At 51.7% G+C, this 24,526-nt stretch overlaps 1 protein-coding gene across 4 annotated transcripts in view; it reads right to left on the bottom strand.

The window, feature by feature from the left end:
* Positions 1-24,526, bottom strand: part of LOC115123479 (protein unc-13 homolog B-like) — a 138,826-nt gene that overhangs the window by 66,505 nt on the left and 47,795 nt on the right. For all 4 annotated transcript variants that reach the window (XM_065026869.1, XM_065026871.1, XM_065026870.1 and 1 more), the window contains exons 4-6: positions 9,976-10,117; positions 9,014-9,183; positions 6,713-6,828 (exon numbers count right to left, since the gene is read on the bottom strand). In XM_065026869.1, coding sequence (XP_064882941.1) covers positions 6,713-6,828; positions 9,014-9,183; positions 9,976-10,117 — 428 coding nt within the window. The remainder of the gene's footprint in view (positions 1-6,712; positions 6,829-9,013; positions 9,184-9,975; positions 10,118-24,526) is intronic.

Raw genomic sequence — 24,526 nt, 5'->3', positions numbered from 1 at the left:
CTGAATGGGGTATGGGGTGTGTTACCTAGTGTAGGCTGGTGTACTGAACAGTGTGTGTTACCTAGTGTAGGCTGGTGTACTGAACAGTGTGTGTTACCTAGTGTAGGCTGTTATACTGAACAGGGTGTGTTACCTAGTGTAGGCTGGTGTACTGAATGGGGTACGGGGTGTGTTACCTAGTGCAGGCTGGTGTACTGAATGGGGTACGGGGTGTGTTACCTAGTGTAGGCTGGTGTACTGAACAGGGTGTGTTACCTAGTGTAGGCTGATGTACTGAATGGGGTACGGGGTGTGTTACCTAGTGCAGGCTGGTGTACTGAATGGGGTACGGGGTGTGTTACCTAGTGTAGGCTGGTGTACTGAACAGTGTGTGTTACCTAGTGTAGGCTGGTGTACTGAACAGGGTGTGTTACCTAGTGTAGGCTGGTGTACTGAATGGGGTACGGGGTGTGTTACCTAGTGTAGGCTGGTGTACTGAATGGGGTACGGGGTGTGTTACCTACTGTAGGCTGGTGTACTGAACAGGGTGTGTTACCTAGTTCAGGCTGGTGTACTGAACAGTGTGTGTTACCTAGTTCAGGCTGGTGTACTGAACAGTGTGTGTTACCTAGTGTAGGCTGGTGTACTGAACAGTGTGTGTTACCTAGTGTAGGCTGGTGTACTGAACAGTGTGTGTTACCTAGTGTAGGCTGGTGTACTGAACAGGGTGTGTTACCTAGTGCAGGCTGGTGTACTGAACAGGGTGTGTTACCTAGTGTAGGCTGGTATACTGAACAGGGTGTGTTACCTAGTGTAGGCTGGTGTACTGAACAGGGTGTGTTACCTAGTGTAGGCTGGTGTACTGAACAGTGTGTGTTACCTAGTGTAGGCTGGTGTACTGAACAGTGTGTGTTACCTAGTGCAGGCTGGTGTACTGAACAGTGTGTGTTACCTAGTGCAGGCTGGTGTACTGAACAGTGTGTGTTACCTAGTGTAGGCTGGTGTACTGAATGGGGTACGGGGTGTTTTACCTAGTGTAGGCTGATGTACTGAACAGGGTGTGTTACCTAGTGTAGGCTGGTGTACTGAATGGGGTACGGGGTGTGTTACCTAGTGCAGGCTGGTGTACTGAATGGGGTACGGGGTGTGTTACCTAGTGTAGGCTGGTGTACTGAACAGTGTGTGTTACCTAGTGTGGGCTGGTGTACTGAACAGGGTGTGTTACCTAGTGTAGGCTGGTGTACTGAACAGTGTGTGTTACCTAGTGTAGGCTGGTGTACTGAACAGGGTGTGTTACCTAGTGTAGGCTGGTGTACTGAACAGGGTGTGTTACCTAGTGTAGGCTAGTGTACTGAATGGGGTACGGGGTGTGTTACCTAGTGTAGGCTGGTGTACTGAACAGGGTGTGTTACCGAGTGTAGGCTGGTGTACTGAACAGGCTGTGTTACCTAGTGTAGGCTGGTGTACTGAACAGTGTGTGTTACCTAGTGTAGGCTGGTATACCAAACTGGAAGTCTTCCGACTAGCTTGGAAAGACGGTACTGTACAGTACCGAAGAGCCCTTACTGCTGCTCGATCATCCTATTTTTCTAACTTAATTGAGGAAAATAAGAACAATCCGAAATTCCTTTTTGATACTGTTGCAAAGCTAACTAAAAAGCAGCATTCCCCAAGAGAGGATGACTTTCACTTTAGCAGTGATAAATTCATGAACTTCTTTGAGGAAAAGATTATGATCATTAGAAAGCAAAGTACGGACTCTTCTTTAAACCTGCGTATTCCCCCAAGCCTCAGTTGTCCTGAGTCTGCACAACTCTGCCAGGACCTAGGATCAAGAGAGACACTTAAGTGTTTTAGTACTATATCTCTTGACACAATGATGAAAATAATCATGGCCTCTAAACCTTCAAGCTGCATACTGGACCCTATTCCAACTAAACTACTGAAAGAGCTGCTTCCTGTGCTTGGCCCTCCTATGTTGAACATAATAAACAGCTCTCTATCCACCGGATGTGTACCAAACTCACTAAAAGTGGCAGTAATAAAGGCTATCTTGAAAAAGCCAAACCTTGACCTAGAAAATATAAAAAACTATCGGCCTATATCGAATCTTCCATTCCTCTCAAAGATTTTAGAGAAGGCTGTTGCGCAGCAACTCACTGCCTTCCTGAAGACAAACAATGTATACGAAATGTTTCAGTCTGGTTTTAGACCCCATCATAGCACTGAGACGGCACTTGTGAAGGTGGTAAATGACATTTTAATGGCATCGGACCGAGGCTCTGCATCTGTCCTCGTGCTCCTAGACCTTAGTGCTGCTTTTGATACCATCGATCACCACATTCTTTTGGAGAGATTGGAAACCCAAATTGGTCTACACGGACATGTTTGGCCTGGTTTAGATCTTATCTGTCGGAAAGATATCAGTTTGTCTCTGTGAATGGTTTGTCCTCTGACAAATCAACTGTAAATTTCGGTGTTCCTCAAGGTTCCGTTTTAGGACCACTATTGTTTTCACTATATATTTTACCTCTTGGGGATGTTATTCGAAAACATAATGTTAACTTTCACTGCTATGCGGATGACACACAGCTGTACATTTCAATGAAACATGGTGAAGCCCCAAAATTGCCCTCGCTAGAAGCATGTGTTTCAGACATAAGGAAGTGGATGGCTGCAAACTTTCTACTATTAAACTCGGACAAAACAGAGATGCTTGTTCTAGGTCCCAAGAAACAAAGAGATCTTCTGTTGAATCTGACAATTAATCTTAATGGTTGTACAGTCGTCTCAAATAAAACTGTGAAGGACCTCGGCGTTACTCTGGACCCTGATCTCTCTTTTGAAGAACATATCAAGACCATTTCAAGGACAGCTTTTTTCCATCTACGTAACATTGCAAAAATCAGAAACTTTCTGTCCAAAAATGATGCAGAAAAATTAATCCATGCTTTTGTCACTTCTAGGTTAGACTACTGCAATGCTCTACTTTCCGGTTACCCGGATAAAGCACTAAATAAACTTCAGTTAGAGCTAAATACGGCTGCTAGAATCCTGACTAGAACCAAAAAATTGGATCATATTACTCCAGTGCTAGCCTCTCTACACTGGCTTCCTGTCAAAGCAAGGGCTGATTTCAAGGTTTTACTGCTAACCTACAAAGCATTACATGGGCTTGCTCCTACCTATCTCTCTGATTTGGTCCTGCCGTACATACCTAAACGTACGCTACGGTCACAAGACGCATGCCTCCTAATTGTCCCTAGAATTTCTAAGCAAACAGCTGGAGGCAGGGCTTTCTCCTATAGAGCTCCATTTTTATGGAACGGTCTGCCTACCCATGTCAGAGACGCAAACTCGGTCTCAACCTTTAAGTCTTTACTGAAGACTCATCTCTTCAGTGGGTCATATGATTGAGTGTAGTCTGGCCGAACCGCCCTTGCTGTCTCTGCCTGGCCGGTTCCCCTCTTTCCACTGGGATTCTCTGCCTCTAACCCTATTACAGGGGCTGAGTCACTGGCTTACTGGGGCTCTCTCATGCCGTCACTGGAGGGGGTGCGTCACCTGAGTGGGTTGATTCACTGTTGTGGTCATCCTGTCTGGGTTGGCGCCCCCCCCCTGGGTTGTGCCGTGGCGGAGATCTTTGTGGGCTATACTCAGCCTTGTCTCAGGATGGTAAGTTGGTGGTTGAAGATATCCCTCTAGTGGTGTGGGGGCTGTGCTTTGGCAAAGTGGGTGGGGTTATATCCTTCCTGTTTGGCCCTGTCCGGGGGTGTCCTCGGATGGGGCCACAGTGTCCCCTGACCCCTCCTGTCTCAGCCTCCAGTATTTATGCTGCAGTAGTTTATGTGTCGGGGGGCTAGGGTCAGTTTGTTATGTCTGGAGTACTTCTCCTGTCCTATTCGGTGTCCTGTGTGAATCTAAGTGTGCGTTCTCTAATTCTCTCCTTCTCTCTTTCTTTCTCTCTCTCGGAGGACCTGAGCCCTAGGACCATGCCCCAGGACTACCTGACATGATGACTCCTTGCTGTCCCCAGTCCACCTGGCCATGCTGCTGCTCCAGTTTCAACTGGCCTGGGCCCTAGGACCATGTCCCAGGACTACCTGACATGATGACTCCTTGCTGTCCCCAGTCCACCTGGCCATGCTGCTGCTCCAGTTTCAACTGGCCTGGGCCCTAGGACCATGTCCCAGGACTACCTGACATGATGACTCCTTGCTGTCCCCAGTCCACCTGGCCATGCTGCTGCTCCAGTTTCAACTGTTCTGCCTTACTATTATTCGACCATGCTGGTCATTTATGAACATTTGAACATCTTGGCCATGTTCTGTTATAATCTCCACCCGGCACAGCCAGAAGAGGACTGGCCACCCCACATATGCTCTCTCTAATTCTCTCTTTCTTTCTCTCTCTCGGAGGATCTGAGCCCTAGGACCGTGCCCCAGGACTACCTGACATGATGACTCCTTGCTGTCCCCAGTCCACCTGACTGTGCTGCTGCTCCAGTTTCAACTGTTCTGCCTTATTATTATTCGACCATGCTGGTCATTTATGAACATTTGAACATCTTGGCCATGTTCTGTTATAATCTCTACCCGGCACAGCCAGAAGAGGACTGGCCACCCCACATAGCCTGGTTCCTCTCTAGGTTTCTTCCTAGGTTTTGGCCTTTCTGGGGAGTTTTTCCTAGCCACCTTGCTTTTACACCTGCATTGCTTGCTGTTTGGGGTTTTAGGCTGGGTTTCTGTACAGCACTTTGAGATATCAGCTGATGTACGAAGGGCTATATAAATACATTTGATTTGATTTGATTTGTATACTGAACAGTGTGTGTTACCTAGTGCATGCTGGTGTACTGAACAGGGTGTGTTACCTAGTGTAGGCTGGTGTACTGAACAGGGTGTGTTACCTAGTGTAGGCTGGTATACTGAACAGGGTGTGTTACCTAGTGTCGGCTGGTGTACTGAACGGTGTGTGTTACCTAGTGTAGGCTGGTGTACTGAATGGGGTGTGTTACCTAGTGTAGGCTGGTGTACTGAACAGGGTGTGTTACCTAGTGCAGGCTGGTGTACTGAATGGGGTACGGGGTGTGTTACCTAGTGCAGGCTGGTGTACTGAATGGGGTACGGGGTGTGTTACCTAGTGCAGGCTGGTGTACTGAATGGGGTACGGGGTGTGTTACCTAGTGCAGGCTGGTGTACTGAATGGGGTACGGAGTGTGTTACCTAGTGTAGGCTGATGTACTGAACAGTGTGTGTTACCTAGTGTAGGCTGGTGTACTGAACAGTGTGTGTTACCTAGTGTAGGCTGGTGTACTGAACAGTGTGTGTTACCTAGTGTAGGCTGGTGTACTGAATGGGGTGTGTTACCTAGTGTAGGCTGGTGTACTGAACAGGGTGTGTTACCTAGTGTAGGCTGGTGTACTGAATGGGGTACGAGGTGTGTTACCTACTGTAGGCTGGTGTACTGAACAGGGTGTGTTACCTAGTGTAGGCTGGTGTACTGAACAGGGTGTGTTACCTAGTTCAGGCTGGTGTACTGAACAGTGTGTGTTACCTAGTGTAGGCTGGTGTACTGAACAGGGTCTGTTACCTAGTGTAGGCTGGTGTACTGAATGGGGTACGGGGTGTGTTACCTAGTGTAGGCTGGTATACTGAACAGGGTGTGTTACCTAGTGTAGGCTGGTGTACTGAATGGGGTACGGAGTGTGTTACCTAGTGTAGGCTGATGTACTGAACAGTGTGTGTTACCTAGTGTAGGCTGGTGTACTGAACAGTGTGTGTTACCTAGTGTAGGCTGGTGTACTGAACAGTGTGTGTTACCTAGTGTAGGCTGGTGTACTGAATGGGGTGTGTTACCTAGTGTAGGCTGGTGTACTGAACAGGGTGTGTTACCTAGTGTAGGCTGGTGTACTGAATGGGGTACGAGGTGTGTTACCTACTGTAGGCTGGTGTACTGAACAGGGTGTGTTACCTAGTGTAGGCTGGTGTACTGAACAGGGTGTGTTACCTAGTTCAGGCTGGTGTACTGAACAGTGTGTGTTACCTAGTGTAGGCTGGTGTACTGAACAGGGTCTGTTACCTAGTGTAGGCTGGTGTACTGAATGGGGTACGGGGTGTGTTACCTAGTGTAGGCTGGTATACTGAACAGGGTGTGTTACCTAGTGTAGGCTGGTGTACTGAATGGGGTACGGGGTGTGTTACCTAGTGTAGGCTGGTGTACTGAAAGGGTTTTGTTACCTAGTGTAGGCTGGTGTACTGAACAGTGTGTGTTACCTAGTGTAGGCTGGTGTACTGAACAGGGTGTGTTACCTAGTGTAGGCTGGTGTACTGAACAGGGTGTGTTACCTAGTGTAGGCTGGTGTACTGAACAGTGTGTGTTACCTAGTGTAGGCTGGTGTACTGAACAGTGTGTGTTACCTAGTGCAGGCTGGTGTACTGAATGGGGTACGGGGTGTGTTACCTAGTGTAGGCTGGTGTACTGAACAGGGTGTGTTACCTAGTGTAGGCTGGTGTACTGAACAGGGTGTGTTACCTAGTGTAGGCTGGTGTACTGAACAGGGTGTGTTACCTAGTGTAGGCTGGTGTACTGAACAGGGTGTGTTACCTAGTGTAGGCTGGTGTACTGAACGTGGTACATGTGTGTTACCTAGTGCAGGCTGGTGTACTGAATGGGGTACGGGGTGTGTTACCTAGTGTAGGCTGGTGTACTGAACGTGGTACATGTGTGTTACCTCATGTAGGCTGGTGTACTGAACGTGGTACGGAGCTACTTTCTCCTCCCCTTCAATCTCCACACTGATCTGTAACCTGATGGCCCCAGACACTGCTGACTTATCAGTCCTCTTCTCTGTAGGGAGAGACACACAGACACATAATGTCAGATACAGATACACACTGTCAGATAGAGACAGACAGACAGACAGACAGACAGACAGACAGACAGACAGACAGACAGACAGACAGACAGACAGACAGACAGACAGACAGACAGACAGACAGACAGACAGACAGACAGACAGACAGACAGACAGACAGACAGACAGACAGACAGACAGACAGACAGACATGCAGACAGACAGACAGATATGCAGACAGACAGAGAAACAGAAAGACAGAGACACACAGTCCAGTTCAAGGTGAATGATGGCAGCTCTGTGTGGTAAATGGCTTGTTTGTATAAAGGCCTACTGTAGCTCTGATTGGCTATAGCACACCGGTCTGTGTGGTAAATGTCTTGTTTCTTTGTATAAAGGCCTACTGTAGCTCTGATTGGCTACAGCACACCGGTCTGTGTGGTAAATGGCTTGTTTCTTTGTATAAAGGCCTACTGTAGCTCTGATTGGCTATAGAACACCGGTCTGTGTGGTAAATGGCTTGTTTGTATAAAGGCCTACTGTAGCTCTGATTGGCTATAGCACACCGGTCTGTGTGGTAAATGGCTTGTTTGTATAAAGGCCTACTGTAGCTCTGATTGGCTATAGCACACCGGTCTGTGTGGTAAATGTCTTGTTTCTTTGTATAAAGGCCTACTGTAGCTCTGATTGGCTACAGCACACCGGTCTGTGTGGTAAATGGCTTGTTTCTTTGTATAAAGGCCTACTGTAGCTCTGATTGGCTATAGAACACCGGTCTGTGTGGTAAATGGCTTGTTTGTATAAAGGCCTACTGTAGCTCTGATTGGCTATAGCACACCGGTCTGTGTGGTAAATGGCTTGTTTGTATAAAGGCCTACTGTAGCTCTGATTGGCTATAGCACACCGGTCTGTGTGGTAAATGGCTTGTTTGTATAAAGGCCTACTGTAGCTCTGATTGGCTATAGCACACCGGTCTGTGTGGTAAATGGCTTGTTTGTATAAAGGCCTACTGTAGCTCTGATTGGCTATAGCACACCGGTCTGTGTGGTAAATGGCTTGTTTGTATAAAGGCCTACTGTAGCTCTGATTGGCTATAGCACACCGGTCTGTGTGGTAAATGTCTTGTTTCTTTGTATAAAGGCCTACTGTAGCTCTGATTGGCTATAGCACACCGGTCTGTGTGGTAAATGGCTTGTTTCTTTGTATAAAGGCCTACTGTAGCTCTGATTGGCTATAGCACACCGGTCTGTGTGGTAAATGTCTTGTTTCTTTGTATAAAGGCCTACTGTAGCTCTGATTGGCTATAGCACACCGGTCTGTGTGGTAAATGGCTTGTTTGTATAAAGGCCTACTGTAGCTCTGATTGGCTATAGCACACCGGTCTGTGTGGTAAATGGCTTGTTTCTTTGTATAAAGGCCTACTGTAGCTCTGATTGGCTATAGCACACCGGTCTGTGTGGACTCCGGTCCTGGACGAGACAGATGGTTTTATTAGGTTTTATTTACTGCAGTGTTTATTGATTGTCCAAACACCACAGCCACAATCACACTCTATATTGCTATAGAATTCTCCCAAATGCCTTAGTATACGTTATTCCCAAACATTCTAAGAATTTATGAAAACGTGAAGATGACCATATCTAAGTGGTCGCTTGTCAGAAAATGTTTTTAATTTTCTTTTCTTCCTGGGGTGTAAATGAACAGATTTGAATAAGATTTGTCAGTTCCTGTTAAAATAGCGAAGAAGAATATAACTGAACTTGGTTGACCATGCACCACACACACGCACACTTACACACACATACACACACACGCACGTGCGCACACACACACGCGCCACACATACACACACACACACGCACACTTACACACACATACACACACACGCACGTGCGGACACACATACATAAAAACACACACACATACACAAAAAACACACACATATACACACACACACACGCACAAAGACACACACACACACACACACACACACACACACACACACACACACACACACACACACACACACACACACACACAGACCTCCTACAAAGAACACACATACACACGCACACATACACACACACACGCACAAAGACACACACACACACACACACACACAGACACACAGACCTCCTCCAAAGAACACACAGAGTGGAAAGGTATGTGACTCCGTACCCAGGTTGTACCAGACGTCCATCTCTCCGCTGAGTGTTCTGACCTCGATGATGCTCTGACCCAGGAAGTCATCAGACTCCCTCTTCAGACGCTGTTTCACCCTGGACTTGATGTCATCATCCTCGTCCCAAACACGCAGCTTGATGCGGTCCGACGTGTTGTGGCACTCGCTGAAGAGGAGCAGGGAAGATTAACGGTTCAGTACTTTTATTAGACTGTTCATAAACAACTGACAATTTATGACTCAAATTTCACTGATATAGACACACATAGGAGGAGAGGGGAGAGAAAGGAGATGGAGGAGGAGGTGGTAAGAGGAGGAGGATGAGGGAGTGAAGAGGAGGAGGAGGGTAAAGAGGAGGAGGAGGGTGAAGAGGAGGAGGAGGGTAAAGAGGAGGAGGGTGAAGAGGAGGAGGAGGGTAAAGAGGAGGAGGAGGGTAAAGAGGAGGAGGAGGGTAAAGAGGAGGAGGAGGGTGAAGAGGAGGAGGAGGGTAAAGAGGAGGAGGAGGGTGAAGAGGAGCAGGAGGTTAAAGAGGAGGAGGAGGAGGGTAAAGAGGAGGAGGAGGGTAAAGAGGAGGAGGAGGGTGAAGAGGAGGAGGAGGGTAAAGAGGAGGAGGAGGGTGAAGAGGAGGAGGAGGGTAAAGAGGAGGAGGAGGGTAAAGAGGAGGTGGAGGATGAGGGAGTGAAGAGGAGGAGGGTAAAGAGGAGGAGGAGAAGAGGAGGAGGAGGGTGAAGGGGAGGAGGAGGGTGAAGAGGAGGAGGAGAAGAAGTGGGTGAAGAGGACGAGAAGAGGAGAAGGAGGAAGGTGAAGAGGAGGGTGGTGAAGAAGAGTAGGGTAAAGAAAAGGATGGTAAAGAGGAGCAGGGTGAAGACGAGGATGAAGAGGAGGAGGGAAGGGAGAATGTGAAGCGGAGGAGGGTGAAGAAGAGGAGGGTAAAGAGAGAAGGTATGAGAAGCCTTACAAGTTGAATTTCTCCTCCCACACAGGGTTGAGGTTTCCGTATATGGTCTTGGTTCTCTTCTTAGTCTTCCCCACCTGAATGGTCACGTAGGGATCACTGGAGCCAGTCCTGTCTTTAGCCTGGAGACCCTGAGCACTGACAACTAACACACACACACACACACACACACACACACACACACACACACACACACACACACACACACACACACACACACACGTTACACGTTATTTCACATTTGATGAAAAGGCAATGACAGACATAGACGTCCATGGCATAAACACACACAGAATGTGACCTCACCATGTGACCTCACCATGTGACTCACCGTTCAGCAAAACTACAGCAAATTATTGAATGAGTCATCGTCACTGCTGATGTTATAAACCCATTTCTCAACAATTGATTTAAAGTCCATGTACAATCCCACTGAAAAATCTGTGTTTTGGTCATATGAATAAAATAACACTGAATAATCTGTGTTTTGGTCATATGAATAAAATAACACTGAATAATCTGTGTTTTGGTCATATGGATAAAATACCACTGAATAATCTGTGTTTTGGTCATATGAATAAAATACCACTGAATAATCTGTGTTTTGGTCACATGAATAAAATAACACTGAATAATCTGTGTTTTGGTCATATGGATAAAATAACACTGAATAATCTGTGTTTTGGTCATATGGATAAAATAACACTGAATAATCTGTGTTTTGGTCATATGAATAAAATACCACTGAATAATCTGTGTTTTGGTCACATGAATAAAATAACACTGAATAATCTGTGTTTTGGTCATATGGATAAAATAACTCTAATAATCCTAGAAAAATACAAAATATTATATTCTATCTTCAATTCAGCATTCCATTGAAGAACATATAACCACAGAGATAGAATGATTCATGCACGAAGCCGCCCCCTCCCTCCCAGAGTCCTTTGCTGTTGGCATCCCAGGAGGTAAGAGGAGAAACGCTGTGAGTGGAGAAACGCTTAAAGCCATGTTGATAAGGATGGGATAAACGCGTTGCTAACCCTTTCATTTAGACCCATAAACAAACAACATTTAGACCCATAAACAAACAACATTTAGACCCATAAACAGACAACATTTAGACCCATAAACAGACAACATTTAGACCCATTACAGACAACATTTAGACGATAAACAGACAACATTTAGACCCATAAACAAACAACATTTAGACCCATAAACAAACAACATTTAGACCCATAAACAGACAACATTTAGACCCATAAACAAACAACATTTAGACCCATAAACAGACAACATTTAGACCCATAAACAGACAACATTTAGACCCATAAACAAACAACATTTAGACCCATAAACAGACAACATTTAGACCCATAAACAAACAACATTTAGATGATAAATAAACAAACCACAAAACAAACATGATTTATTTCAGTAACCTATCTAATCTGTGCAGTGATATCAAATCACTATGATGTTGTTAGTCACCCAACCTTTAACAGATCTGTGATTTCCTCCCTATCTAAGACCAAGCAGTAGCAGGCTTTGCTCAGCAGGAGAACACAATAAACGGTTGCTATTTCAACTGTGGTAACTTCACTGCAATTAAATTTAACAATCTATTACATTTGGTTGATCATCAGGCAGTTGGTTGAAAACCACTTGAAGGTCCAAAACACTGTAGATTGTAGAATAGTTGGGTGTTATTATGGGTATCTGAGTCATGGGCTATTACAATCGCTTACCCATTCAGAGACCTGGTTAAAAAGTGCTTTGCAATAATAATGTCATATCTACCACCAACTACACCGTGTGACCAGAGGCACCCACTACACCGTGTGACAGAGGCACCCACTACACCGTGTGACAGAGGCACCACCTACACCGTGTGACAGAGGCACCACCTACACCGTGTGACAGAGGCACCAACTACACCACCCACTACACCGTGTGACAGAGGCACCAACTACACCACCCACTACACTGTGTGACAGAGGCACCAACTACACCACCCACTACACCGTGTGACAGAGGCACCAACTACACCACCCACTACACCGTGTGACAGAGGCACCCACTACACCACCCACTACACCGTGTGACAGAGGCACCAACTACACCACCCACTACACTGTGTGACAGAGGCACCAACTACACCACCCACTACACCACCCACTACACCGTGTGACAGAGGCACCAAATACACCACTCACTACACCACCCACTACACCGTGTGACAGAGGCACCAACTACACCACCCACTACACCGTGTGACAGAGGCACCAACTACACCACCCACTACACTGTGTGACAGAGGCACCAACTACACCACCCACTACACCGTGTGACAGAGGCACCAACTACACCACCCACTACACCGTGTGACAGAGGCACCCACTACACCACCCACTACACCGTGTGACAGAGGCACCAACTACACCACCCACTACACCGTGTGACAGAGGCACCAACTACACCACCCACTACACCACCCACTACACCGTGTGACAGAGGCACCAAATACACCACTCACTACACCACCCACTACACCGTGTGACAGAGGCACCAACTACACCACCCACTACACCGTGTGACAGAGGCACCAACTACACCACCCACTACACCGTGTGACAGAGGCACCAACTACACCACCCACTACACTGTGTGACAGAGGCACCAACTACACCACCCACTACACCGTGTGACAGAGGCACCCACTACACCGTGTGACAGAGGCACCACCTACACCGTGTGACAGAGGCACCAACTACACCACCCACTACACCGTGTGACAGAGGCACCCACTACACCGTGTGACACAGGCCTCACCTACACCGTGTGACAGAGGCACCAACTACACCACCCACTACACTGTGTGACAGAGGCACCAACTACACCACCCACTACACCGTGTGACAGAGGCACCCACTACACCGTGTGACAGAGGCACCACCTACACCGTGTGACAGAGGCACCAACTACACCGTGTGACAGAGGCACCCACTACACCGTGTGACAGAGGCACCACCCACACTGTGTGACAGAGGCACTAACTACACCACCAACTACACCGTGTGACAGAGGCACCCACTACACCACCCACTACACCGTGTGACAGAGGCACCCACTACACCACCCACTACACAGTGTGACAGAGGCACCAACTACACCACCCACTACACCGTGTGACAGAGGCACCCACTACACCGTGTGACAGAGGCACCAACTACACCGTGTGACAGAGGCACCAACTACACCGTGTGACAGAGGCACCACCTACACCGTGTGACAGAGGCACCAACTACACCACCCACTACACCGTGTCACAGAGGCACCCACTACACCGTGTGACAGAGGCACCAACTACACCGTGTGACAGAGGCACCAACTACACCGTGTGACAGAGGCATCCACTACACCACCCACTACACCGTGTGACAGAGGCACCAACTACACCGTGTGACAGAGGCACCAACTACACCCTGTGACAGAGGCACCAACTACACCACCCACTAAACAGTGTGACAGAGGCACCAACTACACCACCCACTACACCGTGTGACAGAGGCACCCACTACACCACCCACTACACCGTGTGACAGAGGCACCAACTACACCACCCACTACACCGTGTGACAGAGGCACAAACTACACCACCCACTACACCGTGTCACAGAGGCACCAACTACACCGTGTGACAGAGGCACCAACTACACCGTGTGACAGAGGCATCCACTACACCACCCACTACACCGTGTGACAGAGGCACCAACTACACCACCCACTACACCCACTACACCCCATGTGACAGAGGCACCAACTACACCGTGTGACAGAGGCACCAACTACACCGTGTGACAGAGGCACCAACTACACCGTGTGACACCCAACTACACCGTGTGACCAGAGGCACCCACTACACCACCCACTACACCGTGTGACAGAGGCATCCACTACACCACCAACTACACCGTGTGACAGAGGCACCCACTACACCACCCACTACACCGTGTGACAGAGGCACCCACTACACCGTGTGACAGAGGCACCAACTCACCACCCACTACACCGTGTGACAGAGGCACCAACTACACCACCCACTACACTGTGTGACAGAGGCACCAACTACACCACCCACTACACCGTGTGACAGAGGCACCCACTACACCGTGTGACAGAGGCACCACCTACACCGTGTGACAGAGGCACCAACTACACCGTGTGACAGAGGCACCCACTACACCGTGTGACAGAGGCACCACCCACACTGTGTGACAGAGGCACTAACTACACCACCAACTACACCGTGTGACAGAGGCACCCACTACACCACCCACTACACCATGTGACAGAGGCACCCACTACACCACCCACTACACAGTGTGACAGAGGCACCAACTACACCACCCACTACACCGTGTGACAGAGGCACCCACTACACCGTGTGACAGAGGCACCAACTACACCGTGTGACAGAGGCACCAACTACACCGTGTGACAGAGGCACCACCTACACCGTGTGACAGAGGCACCAACTACACCACCCACTACACCGTGTCACAGAGGCACCCACTACACCCTGTGACAGAGGCACCAACTACACCACCACTACACTGTGTGACAGAGGCACCAACTACACCACCCACTACACCGTGTGACAGAGGCACCCACTACACCACCCACTACACCGTGTGACAGAGGCACCAACTACACCACCCACTACACCCTGTGACAGAGGCACCCACTACACCACCCACTAAACAGTGTGACAGAGGCATCCACTACACCACCCACTACACCGTGTGACAGAGGCACCCACTACACCACCCACTACACCGTGTGACAGAGGCACCAACTACACCGTGTGACCCACTACACCGTGTGACAGAGGCATCCACTACACCACCCACTACACCGTGTGACAGAGGCACCAACTACACCACCCACTGTGACAGAGGCACCAACTACACCGTGTGACAGAGGCACCAACTACACCGTGTGACAGAGGCACCAACTACAACACCCACTACACCGTGTGACCAGAGGCACCCACTACACCACCCACTACACCGTGTGACAGAGGCATCCACTACACCACCAACTACACCGTGTGACAGAGGCACCCACTACACCACCCACTACACCGTGTGACAGAGGCACCCACTACACCGTGTGACACAGGCCTCACCTACACCGTGTGACAGAGGCACCAACTACACCACCCACTACACTGTGTGACAGAGGCACCAACTACACCACCCACTACACCGTGTGACAGAGGCACCCACTACACCGTGTGACAGAGGCACCACCTACACCGTGTGACAGAGGCACCAACTACACCGTGTGACAGAGGCACCCACTACACCGTGTGACAGAGGCACCACCCACACTGTGTGACAGAGGCACTAACTACACCACCAACTACACCGTGTGACAGAGGCACCCACTACACCACCCACTACACCGTGTGACAGAGGCACCCACTACACCACCCACTACACAGTGTGACAGAGGCACCAACTACACCACCCACTACACCGTGTGACAGAGGCACCCACTACACCGTGTGACAGAGGCACCAACTACACCGTGTGACAGAGGCACCAACTACACCGTGTGACAGAGGCACCACCTACACCGTGTGACAGAGGCACCAACTACACCACCCACTACACCGTGTCACAGAGGCACCCACTACACCGTGTGACAGAGGCACCAACTACACCGTGTGACAGAGGCACCAACTACACCGTGTGACAGAGGCATCCACTACACCACCCACTACACCGTGTGACAGAGGCACCAACTACACCGTGTGACAGAGGCACCAACTACACCCTGTGACAGAGGCACCAACTACACCACCCACTAAACAGTGTGACAGAGGCACCAACTACACCACCCACTACACCGTGTGACAGAGGCACCCACTACACCACCCACTACACCGTGTGACAGAGGCACCAACTACACCACCCACTACACCGTGTGACAGAGGCCAAACTACACCCACTGTGACAGAGGCACACCGTGTGACACTACACCGTGTGACCCACTACACCACCCACTGTCAGAGGCAGACAGAGGCACCAACTACACCACCCACTGTGACAGAGGCACCAACTACACCGTGTGACAGAGGCACCAACTACACCGTGTGACAGAGGCACCAACTACAACACCCACTACACCGTGTGACCAGAGGCACCCACTACACCACCCACTACACTGTGTGACAGAGGCATCCACTACACCACCAACTACACCGTGTGACAGAGGCACCCACTACACACCACCCACTACACCGTGTGACAGAGGCACCCACTACACCGTGTGACAGAGGCCTCAACTACACACCCACTACACCGTGTGACAGAGGCACCAACTACACCACCCACTACACTGTGTGACAGAGGCACCAACTACACCCCCCACTACACCGTGTGACAGAGGCACCCACTACACCGTGTGACAGAGGCACCACCTACACCGTGTGACAGAGGCACCAACTACACCGTGTGACAGAGGCACCCACTACACCGTGTGACAGAGGCACCACCCACACTGTGTGACAGAGGCACTAACTACACCACCAACTACACCGTGTGACAGAGGCACCCACTACACCACCCACTACACCATGTTACAGAGGCACCCACTACACCACCCACTACACCGTGTGACAGAGGCACCAACTACACCACCCACTACACCGTGTGACAGAGGCACCCACTACACCGTGTGACAGAGGCACCAACTACACCGTGTGACAGAGGCACCAACTACACCGTGTGACAGAGGAGGCACCACCTACACCGTGTGACAGAGGCACCAACTACACCACCCACTACACCGTGTCACAGAGGCACCCACTACACCGTGTGACAGAGGCACCAACTACACCGTGTGACAGAGGCACCAACTACACCGTGTGACAGAGGCATCCACTACACCACCCACTACACCGTGTGACAGAGGCACCAACTACACCGTGTGACAGAGGCACCAACTACACCCCCACTACACCATGTGACAGAGGCACCAACTACACCACCACTAAACAGTGTGACAGAGGCACCAACTACACCACCCACTACACCGTGTGACAGAGGCACCCACTACACACCCACTACACCGTGTGACAGAGGCACCAACTACACCACCCAACTACACCGTGACAGAGGCACCAACTACACCACCCACTACACCGTGTGACAGAGGCACCAACTACACCGTGTGACACAGGCCTCACCTACACCGTGTGACAGAGGCACCAACTACACCACCCACTACACTGTGTGACAGAGGCACCAACTACACCACCCACTACACCGTGTGACAGAGGCACCCACTACACCGTGTGACAGAGGCACCACCTACACCGTGTGACAGAGGCACCAACTACACCGTGTGACAGAGGCACCCACTACACCGTGTGACAGAGGCACCACCCACACTGTGTGACAGAGGCACTAACTACACCACCAACTACACCGTGTGACAGAGGCACCCACTACACCACCCACTACACCGTGTGACAGAGGCACCCACTACACCACCCACTACACAGTGTGACAGAGGCACCAACTACACCACCCACTACACCGTGTGACAGAGGCACCCACTACACCGTGTGACAGAGGCACCAACTACACCGTGTGACAGAGGCACCAACTACACCGTGTGACAGAGGCACCACCTACACCGTGTGACAGAGGCACCAACTACACCACCCACTACACCGTGTCACAGAGGCACCCACTACACCGTGTGACAGAGGCACCAACTACACCGTGTGACAGAGGCACCAACTACACCGTGTGACAGAGGCATCCACTACACCACCCACTACACCGTGTGACAGAGGCACCAACTACACCGTGTGACAGAGGCACCAACTACACCCTGTGACAGAGGCACCAACTACACCACCCACTAAACAGTGTGACAGAGGCACCAACTACACCACCCACTACACCGTGTGACAGAGGCACCCACTACACCACCCACTACACCGTGTGACAGAGGCACCAACTACACCACCCACTACACCGTGTGACAGAGGCACAAACTACACCACCCACTACACCGTGTCACAGAGGCACCAACTACACCATGTGACAGAGGCACCAACTACACCGTGTGACAGAGGCACCAACTACACCGTGTGACAGAGGCACCAACTACAACACCCACTACACCGTGTGACCAGAGGCACCCACTACACCACCCACTACACCGTGTGACAGAGGCATCCACTACACCACCAACTACACCGTGTGACAGAGGCACCCACTACACCACCCACTACACCGTGTGACAGAGGCACCCACTACACCGTGTGACACAGGCCTCACCTACACCGTGTGACAGAGGCACCAACTACACCACCCACTACACTGTGTGACAGAGGCACCAACTACACCACCCACTACACCGTGTGACAGAGGCACCCACTACACCGTGTGACAGAGGCACCACCTACACCGTGTGACAGAGGCACCAACTACACCGTGTGACAGAGGCACCCACTACACCGTGTGACAGAGGCACCACCCACACTGTGTGACAGAGGCACTAACTACACCACCAACTACACCGTGTGACAGAGGCACCCACTACACCACCCACTACACCGTGTGACAGAGGCACCCACTACACCACCCACTACACAGTGTGACAGAGGCACCAACTACACCACCCACTACACCGTGTGACAGAGGCACCCACTACACCGTGTGACAGAGGCACCAACTACACCGTGTGACAGAGGCACCAACTACACCGTGTGACAGAGGCACCACCTACACCGTGTGACAGAGGCACCAACTACACCACCCACTACACCGTGTCACAGAGGCACCCACTACACCGTGTGACAGAGGCACCAACTACACCGTGTGACAGAGGCACCAACTACACCGTGTGACAGAGGCATCCACTACACCACCCACTACACCGTGTGACAGAGGCACCAACTACACCGTGTGACAGAGGCACCAACTACACCCTGTGACAGAGGCACCAACTACACCACCCACTAAACAGTGTGACAGAGGCACCAACTACACCACCCACTACACCGTGTGACAGAGGCACCCACTACACCACCCACTACACCGTGTGACAGAGGCACCAACTACACCACCCACTACACCGTGTGACAGAGGCACAAACTACACCACCCACTACACCGTGTCACAGAGGCACCAACTACACCGTGTGACAGAGGCACCAACTACACCGTGTGACAGAGGCATCCACTACACCACCCACTACACCGTGTGACAGAGGCACCAACTACACCACCCACTACACCATGTGACAGAGGCACCAACTACACCACCCACTACACCGTGTGACAGAGGCACCAACTACACCGTGTGACAGAGGCACCAACTACACCGTGTGACAGAGGCACCAACTACACCGTGTGACCGATGGCACCAACTACACCACCCACTACACCGTGTGACCAGAGGCACCCACTACACCACCCACTACACTGTGTGACAGAGGCATCCACTACACCACCAACTACACCGTGTGACAGAGGCACCCACTACACCACCCACTACACCGTGTGACAGAGGCACCCACTACACCGTGTGACAGAGGCACCAACTACACCACCCACTACACCGTGTGACAGAGGCACCAACTACACCACCCACTACACTGTGTGACAGAGGCACCAACTACACCCCCCACTACACCGTGTGACAGAGGCACCCACTACACCGTGTGACAGAGGCACCACCTACACCGTGTGACAGAGGCACCAACTACACCGTGTGACAGAGGCACCCACTACACCGTGTGACAGAGGCACCACCCACACTGTGTGACAGAGGCACTAACTACACCACCAACTACACCGTGTGACAGAGGCACCCACTACACCACCCACTACACCATGTTACAGAGGCACCCACTACACCACCCACTACACCGTGTGACAGAGGCACCAACTACACCACCCACTACACCGTGTGACAGAGGCACCCACTACACCGTGGAACAGAGGCACCAACTACACCGTGTGACAGAGGCACCAACTACACCGTGTGACAGAGGCACCACCTACACCGTGTGACAGAGGCACCAACTACACCGTGTGACAGAGGCACCAACTACACCCTGTGACAGAGGCACCAACTACACCACCACTACACTGTGTGACAGAGGCACCAACTACACCACCCACTACACCGTGTGACAGAGGCACCCACTACACCACCCACTACACCGTGTGACAGAGGCACCAACTACACCACCCACTACACCGTGTGACAGAGGCACCCACTACACCACCCACTACAACGTGTGACAGAGGCATCCACTACACCACCCACTACACCGTGTGACAGAGGCACAAACTACACCACCCACTACACCGTGTAACAGAGGCACCAACTACACCGTGTGACAGAGGCACCAACTACACCGTGTGACAGAGGCATCCACTACACCACCCACTACACCGTGTGACAGAGGCACCAACTACACCACCCACTACACCATGTGACAGAGGCACCAACTACACCGTGTGACAGAGGCACCAACTACACCGTGTGACAGAGGCACCAACTACAACACCCACTACACCGTGTGACCAGAGGCACCCACTACACCACCCACTACACCATGTGACAGAGGCATCCACTACACCACCAACTACACCGTGTGACAGAGGCACCCACTACACCACCCACTACACCGTGTGACAGAGGCACCCACTACACCGTGTGACAGAGGCACCAACTACACCACCCACTACACCGTGTGACAGAGGCACCAACTACACCACCCACTACACTGTGTGACAGAGGCACCAACTACACCACCCACTACACCGTGTGACAGAGGCACCCACTACACCGTGTGACAGAGGCACCACCTACACCGTGTGACAGAGGCACCAACTACACCGTGTGACAGAGGCACCCACTACACCGTGTGACAGAGGCACCACCCACACTGTGTGACAGAGGCACTAACTACACCACCAACTACACCGTGTGACAGAGGCACCCACTACACCACCCACTACACCGTGTGACAGAGGCATCCACTACACCACCAACTACACCGTGTGACAGAGGCACCCACTACACCACCCACTACACCGTGTGACAGAGGCACCCACTACACCGTGTGACAGAGGCACCAACTACACCACCCACTACACCGTGTGACAGAGGCACCAACTACACCACCCACTACACTGTGTGACAGAGGCACCAACTACACCACCCACTACACCGTGTGACAGAGGCACCCACTACACCGTGTGACAGAGGCACCACCTACACCGTGTGACAGAGGCACCAACTACACCGTGTGACAGAGGCACCCACTACACCGTGTGACAGAGGCACCACCCACACTGTGTGACAGAGGCACTAACTACACCACCAACTACACCGTGTGACAGAGGCACCCACTACACCACCCACTACACCGTGTGACAGAGGCACCCACTACACCACCCACTACACCGTGTGACAGAGGCACCAACTACACCACCCACTACACCGTGTGACAGAGACACCCACTACACCGTGTGACAGAGGCACCAACTACACCGTGACAGAGGCACCAACTACGCCGTGTGACAGAGGCACCACCTACACCGTGTGACAGAGGCACCAACTACACCACCCACTACACCGTGTGACAGAGGCACCCACTACACCGTGTGACAGAGGCACCAACTACACCATGTGACAGAGGCACCAACTACACCGTGTGACAGAGGCATCCACTACACCACCCACTACACCGTGTGACAGAGGCACCAACTACACCACCCACTACACTGTGTGACAGAGGCACCAACTACACCGTGTGACAGAGGCACCCACTACACCGTGTGACAGAGGCACCACCTACACAGTGTGACAGAGGCACCAACTACACCGTGTGACAGAGGCACCCACTACACCGTGTGACAGAGGCACCACCCACACCGTGTGACAGAGGCACCAACTACACCACCCACTACACTGTGTGACAGAGGCACCAACTACACCACCCACTACACTGTGTGACAGAGGCACCAACTACACCACCCACTACATCGTGTGACAGAGGCACCCACTACACCGTGTGACAGAGGCACCACCTACACCGTGTGACAGAGGCACCACCTACACCGTGTGACAGAGGCACCCAGTACACCGTGTGACAGAGGCACCACCTACACCGTGTGACAGAGGCACTAACTACACCACCCACTACACCGTGTGACAGAGGCACCAACTACACCACCCACTACACCGTGTGACAGAGACACCAACTACACCACCCACTACACCGTGTGACAGAGGCACCCACTACACCACCCACTACACCGTGTGACAGAGACACCAACTACACCACCCACTACACCGTGTGACAGAGGCACCCACTACACCACCCACTACACCGTGTGACAGAGGCACCAACTACACCACCCACTACACCGTGTGACAGAGGCACCAACTACACCACCCACTACACCGTGTGCCAGAGGCACCAACTACACCACCCACTACACCGTGTGACAGAGGCACCAACTACACCACCCACTACACCGTGTGACAGAGGCACCAACTACACCACCCACTACACCGTCTGACAGAGGCAGCAACTACACCACCCACTACACCGTGTGCCAGAGGCACCCACTACACCGTGTGACAGAGGCACCACCTACACCGTGTGACAGAGGCACCAACTACACCACCCACTACACCGTGTGACAGAGACACCCACTACACCATCCACTACACCGTGTGACAGAGGCACCCACTACACCGTGTGACAGAGGCACCACCTACACCGTATGACAGAGGCACCACCTACACCGTGTGACAGAGGCACCAACTACACCACCCACTACACCGTGTGACAGAGGCACCCACTACACCACCCACTACTCCGTGTGACAGAGGCACCACCTACACCGTATGACAGAGGCACCACCTACACCGTGTGACAGAGGCACCAACTACACCACCCACTACACCGTGTGACAGAGGCACCAACTACACCACCCACTACACCGTCTGACAGAAGCACCAACTACACCACCCTCTACACCACCCACTACACCGTGTGACAGAGGCACCAACTACACCACCCACTACACCGAGTCACAGAGGCACCAACTACACCACCCACTACACCACCCACTACACCGTGTGACAGAGGCACCAACTACACCACCCACTACACCGTGTGACAGAGGCACCCACTATACCACCCACTACACCGTGTGACAGAGGCACCAACTACACCACCCACTACACCGTGTGACAGAGGCACCCACTACACTGTGTGACAGAGGCACCAACTACACCGTGTGACAGAGGCACCACCTACACCGTGTGACAGAGGCACCAACTACACCACCCACTACACCGTGTGACAGAGGCACCCACTACACCGTGTGACAGAGGCACCAACTACACCGTGTGACAGAGGCACCAACTACACCATGTGACAGAGGCATCCACTACACCATCCACTACACCGTGTGACAGAGGCACCAACTACACCACCCACTACACTGTGTGACAGAGGCAGCAACTACACCACCCACTACACCGTGTGACAGAGGCACCAACTACACCGTGTGACAGAGGCACCAACTACACTGTGTGACAGAGGCACCAACTACACCCTGTGACAGAGGCACCAACTACACCACCCACTACACCGTGTGACAGAGGCACCCACTACACCGTGTGACAGAGGCACCAACTACACCACCCACTACACCGTGTGACAGAGGCACCAACTACACCGTGTGACAGAGGCACCAACTACACCACCAACTACACCGTGTGACAGAGGCACCCACTACACCACCCACTACACCGTGTGACAGAGGCACCCACTACACCGTCTGACAGAGGCACCAACTACACCACCCACTACACTGTGTGACAGAGGCACCAACTACACCACCCACTACACCGTGTGACAGAGGCACCAACTACACCACCCACTACACCGTGTGACAGAGGCACCCACTACACCACCCACTACACCGTGTGACAGAGGCACCAACTACACCACCCACTACACCGTGTGACAGAGGCACCAACTACACCACCCACTACACTGTGTGCCAGAGGCACCAACTACACCACCCACTACACCGTGTGACAGAGGCACCAACTACACCACCCACTACACCGTGTGACAGAGGCACCAACTACACCACCCACTACACCGTGTGACAGAGGCAGCAACTACACCACCCACTACACCGTGTGCCAGAGGCACCCACTACACCGTGTGACAGAGGCACCACCTACACCGTGTGACAGAGGCACCAACTACACCACCCACTACACCGTGTGACAGAGGCACCCACTACACCATCCACTACACCGTGTGACAGAGGCACCCACTACACCGTGTGACAGAGGCACCACCTACACCGTATGACAGAGGCACCACCTACACCGTGTGACAGAGGCACCACCTACACCGTGTGACAGAGGCACCAACTACACCACCCACTACACCGTGTGACAGAGACACCCACTAC

The sequence above is a fragment of the Oncorhynchus nerka genome, linkage group LG13 (genome assembly GCF_034236695.1).
Source record: "Oncorhynchus nerka isolate Pitt River linkage group LG13, Oner_Uvic_2.0, whole genome shotgun sequence".
Lineage (NCBI taxonomy): Eukaryota > Metazoa > Chordata > Actinopteri > Salmoniformes > Salmonidae > Oncorhynchus > Oncorhynchus nerka.
Note: the sequence above shows the minus strand (reverse complement) of the source record. Positions and strands in the feature narration are given on the sequence as shown.